Here is an 8,045-nt window from a genome sequence, read left to right as displayed (position 1 = left end):
CAACTTGGAGTCTTTAGTTGCAAGTTTGAGTTCCTGCTTCTTCTTTTCCTTCTCAGCCAGAAAATTCCCTAGAAATTCAAGTTGAAAGTAAATTAGCGGAGAGAGCTTGCGTCAAAATTAGAATTAAAAGCTAAAAACGAAAACTTAGCCCCAAGAACACTGCAAAAGGAAACACCAAATTAGCTGCAGAAAAATGTAATTACTTGGAAGTTTCCGGGAGTCTCTTTGTTTTCGAGTGCATTTCTTTTTGGCAGATTCTAGGAAATCGAAGTTCTTGGAAAACAGCAGTGAGGAATTGGTACATTTGATTGGCGCAATGTTTCTTTGTGTGTGTGTTTTTATACTTTTACAGGGTATCAAAATTTAAGTCAAAAGCTTGCCAAGCAGTGAAGGAGCCATTTCCGACCCCATAAATCATATGAATTATTGATCAGCATCAACAGACGAGTCTTTCTGGCCAACTTGGAAAGAAAACAACAATTTTTAATTTTTTCAAAAATTTTATAAGGGGTTTCATCGTTAAAATTGTGAAAAATTTATTAAAATTTTGATTTTCTTTAAAATTAAAATTTAGTATGCAGATTTGTAAACCTAGAAAAAACTGGAATAGCAACGCTTTCCGAATTGAATTTAATGCATTTTTGGCTTAGTTATGATTAATTTTGGGTCTAATCCTATGGCAAAATTCAAGGGTATACAAATTTCGGCTTTCTGAAGTATGTATATTTCCTTGCTTATTAAATGTATTTTTGGTAAAATTGAAATTGAATTATTATTCTCAGGGGAAAATTAAATTTTGTTATAATTAACAATGGCTTTTTAATGCTTTTAAACAGAAATAGTGATTATTAAATTTAGTTTTTATTATAAATTGTTGCTTTTTTATAAGAAAAACCCATATTTAATAATAAAATATAATGATTTAAGAAGACTTTATATATTTTTTAATTTTTTAAATATTTTTTTTTTTTAACTAGAATTTAAATTAGAGATACCAAATATAGCTGTCTTGAAAGGCAATACATTATTATTTATATTTATAAATAATTATTTTTTATTTTAAAAGAAATCTATTTAATCCATTTATTTAATTTAATTTTTCCCTGTGCATTTTGTCATTGAAAAACCTCAAACCCTTTCGATATTTGTGAATAAATGTTATTCACACTTTGCAGCAGGCACTTCACTTCTCTAGAAGTGTTGGGGAAACCCTCGAGGTTCTTAAATAAATACGACAATTCTTATTATTATTTTTTGTTTTATTCGCTGTTTAAATATTGTATAAAAATGCGTTCTTTATGAGCTGAAAATCTGTGCTGTTGTGCAGAGTGAAATTAATTAAAAACGCCCACAACTCGGCGATAAATCAGGCGGCAGCAACAACAACGACCGCAAGTCTCACACACACATGTTGCACAACAACACACACTGGCACACACAACATCCTTGTGGCTGGAACACACACACTTCCCTCGTTCTGGTCAGACCTTTTGCCCCGCGTGTTTGCTTAAGTGCCACTAATAATCCATTGCTGGCTTTTGTCCTTGTCGCCGCCGCTTGTTGTTGCAGCTGCTGCTGCTGCTGCGACTTTCCCTTGCCTCCCCCTTCTACCCCTTACCCCCAGCTTTCCCCTTGCTTTTACCGCAGCAATCGAACGCAGCGAAAACCGAAAGAAATTGCATGTTTAAGCGGCCAACGAGGAGGAGCGCAAAGAAAACAACAACAGCAACGTCGCCAAAGAACTTTCAAAAACAAAACAAAACTTTTCGAATCTCATATGTGAGTGAGTGTGTGTGTTTTTGAGTGCATAAAACATTTCAGATTTATTTATGTTTCAGTTTAGCTTTTCGTTATTTTTAATGTTTCTCCTCAGTGCTTCGAATGCAGAGAAAGAAAAAAGGGTAAAGAGCTAAGTTTCTTAATTTTAAGAAATATATATGGCAATATTTTTTATAAGGGTATTTTTCTTATCAATTAAAAATATAGTTTTTCTAGAAATTATATTAAATTTAATAAAATCTTAGATCAAAAACAACAACTACAAAGCTTATGTTAAAGTTGTATATGCTAGTAGTTCTAGGCTTAGATTTGAACTAAGGTTTTAAAGTTTTAAAATATCATTAATTTTCTATTTATCATTTCAATTTTTCCCTTTAAACTTAATCTTGAATATTTTCTTGCTGTGCTTTTGCCACCGCACCCTGGGGGCTCTCAAAAATGTGTTTTAAATTAAAGACACAATATTTTTGTGGAAGTTTTTTTTTTCGATTTATGCAGATTCCCTTAAACGCTGACAGCGAACGAGACATGCCGAGCGTAATAAATTTTTGGCGCCAAGTGGCAATTTAGCAGAGCAATCGAACTGTGGCCCAGATCTTAAACATTTAACATTTTTAAATTTAAAGCATCTGCTGTGGCTTTGAGTTCGTTTAAAACAGAGCCGCCAAGAATTAATCTCGATGGGTATCGCTCTCTAAAAGGTTGGCGTTTATGATTATTTGGTTTTGTTTGGGTCTTTTTCCGGGAATTTTTCAGAAAAGAAACAAAATTCTCTCATTCAGAAGATCGTAAGAGAGTCTTCTTTAAATTGTAATAATTTTCTTATATTTATTAAATAAATTATTTAAAAATTATGCTCACTTTCAGAAGATCGTAAGACCATCTTCTATTAAAAAGTAATAATTTTCTGATAATTATTAAATTAAATAAGAATTAAGGGGTTATAATTGTTAATATTACCCTAGAATTATATCAGAGTTACTCCCTCTGCACATTCCCCAAATACTTGACACCCACTGGCGCCCACCTGTCCCTCGAAACTCTTGCGCAATGCACCTGAAGTGACCATTCCTTTAAGCAATTCTCGCGACATTCTGTAAATGTTGTGCTAAATAGCGCATTTGGCTTGTTAGCTCCGAGAATTATGTGACAACTCTATATTGGGGCTCACTCTGGGTTCCCTTTCGCGCTCCGGGGGGGTCTCTGTCCCTCTCTGCTGCCCCTCTTGGCCAAGTTAAGGCGATAAATATTCAAGTGTAAATGGATATGGGCACAAGAGCCAGGCGGGGGAGTCTCAGCCCAGCAATGAACTAATAAAGGAAAGGGGGGGGAATATAGACATAGACTGAGACCCAACCAACGCCGACGCTTTATTAGCCAGACTTTCTTGGTTCTGGGCATATATATATATTTTTTTGTTCGTGATTTTTTTGTGTTATTATGGCCGTAAGAGAGCGCGCGCGCCGCAAATGCGTTGCCATAAATTTAAAGCTTTGGCCCAGGCGACTCCCGGGGAATGTCTATAAAGACATTTTACCGGCAAAGGCGACGGCGGCAACGGCGGCGGCTCCGCTAATGAAGATCAACGAGGCGAGTCGAGGCTGAGATTCAGACAGAGACTGCAGGTGGGTGGGTGGCCTCCGCTTCGGCTTCGGCTCTGGAATCTCCTCCAGCGAAACGAACGCATTTCTATGCACATCGCACGAATATTTCATAAATTTCATTCAATTTTTATTAAACACAAGAAATATGAGCGGCTGCGGAGGACGCAGAAAATCCTGCACCGGAAATCCTCTCATTACGCCAGACTTGTAATTAATCTTTGGAAAATTAAAGGAAAAAAAATACAGCAAAAAAAAGGAAAATGGGGCTAAAACGCTGGAAACTTTTGAGCCCATCAGCTGTAGCCTGTGCACCTGTTACACTCATCATCTTTTTATACTTTTTTTCGTTGGATCCGGTCTTTAGGGTCCGCCAAAAGGGTTCAGGTTTAGGTTTAGGTTCAGGTTTAGGTTTAGGCTCAGCTTCGTCTGGCGATTTGCCCGGTAAATATTTGCAAATGAGTTTGAAATTAAGCCGGTTTACTGATTTCCTTCGACTTCCATTTCCCTTTCTAAACTGTATAATTAATTTTTTCCATATCTTTCTGGGTTGAAAGGGTCGTCTTAAAAAGTTGCATAGAAAAGGGTAATTTGTTGTATTTAGTTGAACTAATTTTTAGGGAAAGAAATTGATTTTAAAAATATATAAAATTGTGGCATAGAATTTGAAAGATTAAAAATAAATTTTAAAAATATTTAAAATAACAAATCTTGATTTATAAATATTTTATAATTACAGGTTTCTCTATAGAATTCTATAAATAATTTCTGTATATATTTTTATATCCTTAAAAATCCCTGTAAATCCCAATAAATACTCTATTCTTCAGGGGCAACCAAGGGATCCTGTCCTGTCCCTGCCCATTTGTTATTTATGACCGGACTGAAGGCATTTGCCAGCTGACATCTTTGGAAATGGACAACAAATCTGGCGGACAGTCTGACAGAAGCTGGCTGCCGCAGAGATTGAATGGGCAAAAAGCCTGGGCGGAGGAGGAGGCGGAGGGACGTACATAAATTTTTATAATTTCTTCTTTTTCCTCCTCTTTATTTGTTGTTGCCTTACTCTTGGCCGCTTTTGCATGTCAGCTCAAGAGGAGAGAGCCCAGGCCAAAGTCGCGCGTCTCGGGTAGCTTGGGGACTCCAGACTCTGCCAGCTGTGTCTTCGGTTTCCTTTCTCATCGGCTTGTTGTTCTTTTTGTCAGCTTTTTTTTGCCCAGCTTCTTGGTGCTCCTATTCTTCCTGCTCCCCCCCATCCTGCCTGCTTTCCCAGTCTTCTACTTTTATTTTTCAAATTTTTTGACGCCTAAGCCGAGGAAGAGACCGGCGCGGGCGACACTTGAGTGACGCCTTGACTGGCGCCATCTAGCGGCGGCTGCCGGCTGCGCGTGCATAACTTGCGTTTCATTATAATGAGATTATCCCTTTTGCCAGTACAGTGTCGGCTCTCCGAACTGCAACAGCTGTTTGTGTTTTCCTATTTAAATTATTTCTTTCCCTTTTGACGGTGGCTCTTCTTGTTATTCGAATTGGTTCCTTCTTCTCGCTCCTTCCGGATCCGCGTCCTGTTTTTCACGCTCCTTGGCCACTCTGGCTGTCCGGGATTATTTGGATTGGGATTTGGGTCTTATTTAACTTGGGCAAATAGCTTTTCCTGTTGTACAACTAATTGGAAATGGACCAGAGAGAGAGATATACAGAGATGAAAGAGAAGTGTCAGCCTGACCTGCTGTCACTTTCAACATTATCCATTATCCTTCTAAAGTGCAGTGGAAATAACACCACTAAATGGGTGGGATGTTGCAGGTTCTTAATTAATTTAAGGTTGCAATCTTTGGGGATTCTATTTTCAACAATTGAGGACAAGAAATTAGTGGATTTCGCTTAAGTAAAATCATTAACCTGCCTTAATTTACTCTATCGAAAATATGGGAATTATCTGTAGATCTCTAAATATCGAAAAATGTTCAAAATGTTTTTATTCAAAACTATTTCCCTATCATGTTTAATCTCAGGTTAAGCCGCCGTCTGGTTAGCTTTCATTCTTCATCTATGTATATGGGATTTCCGTGTTTCCCTTTCAGCTTTCCCCCTAACCAACATCAGTTGTCACAAGCCTCTTTCCCAGCCCTCATGGCTTTTTAATTGTACATATTCCGATTTGGAAGATAACCCAAAAATGGAACCAACGCCACAGTAAATATCCAAAAAGCGTTTACCAACATGTTCAAATTATGCAGAAATGTGTTAGGCACGATGGAAAAACATCGTTGTACATACATTCATTTGTCAATTTATTGATGTTTATTCCTTCAATCATTTCGGAATATTTAAATTGATTGGGTCACGCCAAGGCCGGGCCCTAGGTCCCAGAGGGCCAAAACCCCAAGCCCCGAAAGCTCATGTTGGAAAACCAATTAGAGCCCAGCGACAAATGTAAAGACAACAACAATAGCGACAAAAATAACATTCAGACATCGGCTAACAAGATCAAATCGTGTAATGTGCCTCATTACAACATCATTTTGTACAAATAATTCCCGTGGCGAGTGTGTGTGTGGCCCAAAAAAGAAGGTGTGAACTTGTGGGAAGCCAAAGCGGGTTTTGAAAGACTCGTGCGAAAATTGGTTTATAATAAGCGATATTTAATGGGTTAAAAATATAAATAAAATATTATTAGTAATCTTGCTTAAATCTGTGATTAGAAATCTGAAAAATAAAGAGTAATTAAATAGTAAATCTATATTTAGTGGCTCATTATTTCTCCCTTATTCTTTCCTCTGAAAATCTTAATAACCTTCTGGTTTTCCTCATCTTAAATATATTTTCTCTTATTAAAACCCCAATTTAATTGCCAAACAAACTAAAATATTGCTTTATTAATTTGCTATAGAACCATTTGATACACAAACAAGACCAAGACTCTATCTGTTGTCTCGAAACGTCACCCGAGGGCTTAATTTGGACAACGGAATAATCCGGGTTTGATCTGCACGCTAAAACGCTACGGCTTGTCGTGCGACTGATGGTGCTGGTGTCTTCCTGGGTTGGGATCGTAGTTGAGAACGTCAAAGGTTAGGATTTTGTAGAACGACACTGACCAGCCCACGTCGTCCATGCCGGGGGCCACTCGGCCGGAGAGGGACATGGGCTGCGCCTTGGCCGAGTCCTGGCTTAGGCTCATGGCATCAATGGCGGATTGCAGAAAGGGCGAGGCCGGCGTCTTGGAGTGATCTTGGGGCAAGTTAGGAGGCAGGTTCCGGGCCTGCGCCTGGATCTGGGCCGCCTTATTCGCCAAGATTTCCCGTCGCGCCTCCGCCGTGTAATCGCGTCGAAAGCGGATGAAGATCTCGGCAAAGACTATGCGATGTGGCACGGCCACCACATGCGGCGGAGTCCTCAGTTCGTTGTCCATTCGCCGGATTATGTCGTTGACCTCCACCACCTCGGTGGCCGTGTCAAAGTCCTTGGTGTTCCGCAGGCCCACGAACAGCATATCGATGAAGGCGTACTTCCGGCCAAAGTTCTGGCGCGTGGCCACCTTCATGGGAATGGCGCGGCGCAGGTGCTCCCTCTGGAACCGGACCAACTGGAGACGCGTGTCGTTGCGGGAGAGGAGCATGTCCCGGGTGATCTGCTGGAAGCCCACCGGAGTCGTAAAGTCGCTGATCCGATCCGCCTGCTGCAGCCGAATGATGTCCGTGAGGACCACAGCGGCCTGCTTGGCGCCCTCCACGAACTCCGTCTCCCGGAACTCGCGGTCCCACAGCCACTTGAGCTTCCACAGGTTCAGCTTGGTCAGCAGGTACTTCCAGGGATTGTGCAGGTACACCAGCTTCGGGATAGTCTTCCTGCGCTCCTCGTGCTCCGAGCTGTGCCGATCCCAGTTGTGCAGCTCCCGGTGGTAGTCTCCGCACCCACCACCACCACATCCGTAGACCAGTTTACGCTGGAAGCTGGTGTACCTCTGGACTTTGAGCTGCTGCAGCAGATGGGTCTGGTGGCAGTGAGGTTCATAATGATAGTTCAGAAGGGTTGATGATTGCCGGTGACTGTGGTTGCTGGCCAGGTGGTTCAGGTGGTTACGTAGAATTTTTGATAGCATCGCGACTCCTACTGGGGGGCACTTTGCATTTTTGTCTCCGAAAGTTTGTACGTCGTCTGTGCCCCGGGGAGAGAAACCACTTATTCTCTGTGTCTCCCGAGTTTGAGCAATAGAAATGTCGGAATTTTGACAGACACAAAACACAAACACAAGCAAAGAGGGATGGATTTTGTTACAAAAAATAATATTAAATTATTTCTGCATTAATTTTTAGTTAGTAAAAGAATAGGAATTGGTTCTTAATGACGTTTTCAAGCCATAGGACTTACTTTCAGCTGAAACCTTATAGATTTTCATAAGGAAGAGTCTCTCTTTTGCATTTGAAGATTTCGAGACTTCGAGCTCTCATGGCTTACATTTCTTTAACAAAAATCTCCGCAAAAACCATCACCAAACTTATTAAATAAAAATTATTTTTATTTTCACATTTAACCCAAAATTCAGATGCATAAAATGCATTTTTAACGAAATCAAATCATCCCACACTAAATTTTCGATGCCAGGTAGCGCCCCAAAGACCAAATGACAGGCCACGATTGTAAAGCATTATTCCGGCCGAT

General features: G+C 40.1%; 1 protein-coding gene across 1 annotated transcript; it reads right to left on the bottom strand.

Moving 5' to 3' along the window:
- Positions 1-6,226: 6,226 nt before the first annotated feature.
- On the bottom strand, positions 6,227-7,634 carry LOC108072251 (uncharacterized). Its single transcript, XM_017163312.3, has one exon. It carries the CDS (start codon positions 7,483-7,485, stop codon positions 6,385-6,387), a length of 1,101 nt encoding a protein of 366 aa, XP_017018801.1. The 5' UTR covers positions 7,486-7,634; the 3' UTR covers positions 6,227-6,384.
- Between the last annotated feature and the right edge of the window lie 411 nt (positions 7,635-8,045).

The sequence above is a fragment of the Drosophila kikkawai genome, chromosome 2R (genome assembly GCF_030179895.1).
Source record: "Drosophila kikkawai strain 14028-0561.14 chromosome 2R, DkikHiC1v2, whole genome shotgun sequence".
NCBI classification, from domain to species: domain Eukaryota; kingdom Metazoa; phylum Arthropoda; class Insecta; order Diptera; family Drosophilidae; genus Drosophila; species Drosophila kikkawai.
This window is presented reverse-complemented; position numbering and strand designations above follow the sequence as displayed.

Excerpts from the sequence above, each read along its gene's own strand:
- LOC108072251 (XM_017163312.3), bottom strand. The coding sequence starts at position 7,485 with ATGCTATCAAAAATTCTACGTAACCACCTGAACCACCTGGCCAGCAAC.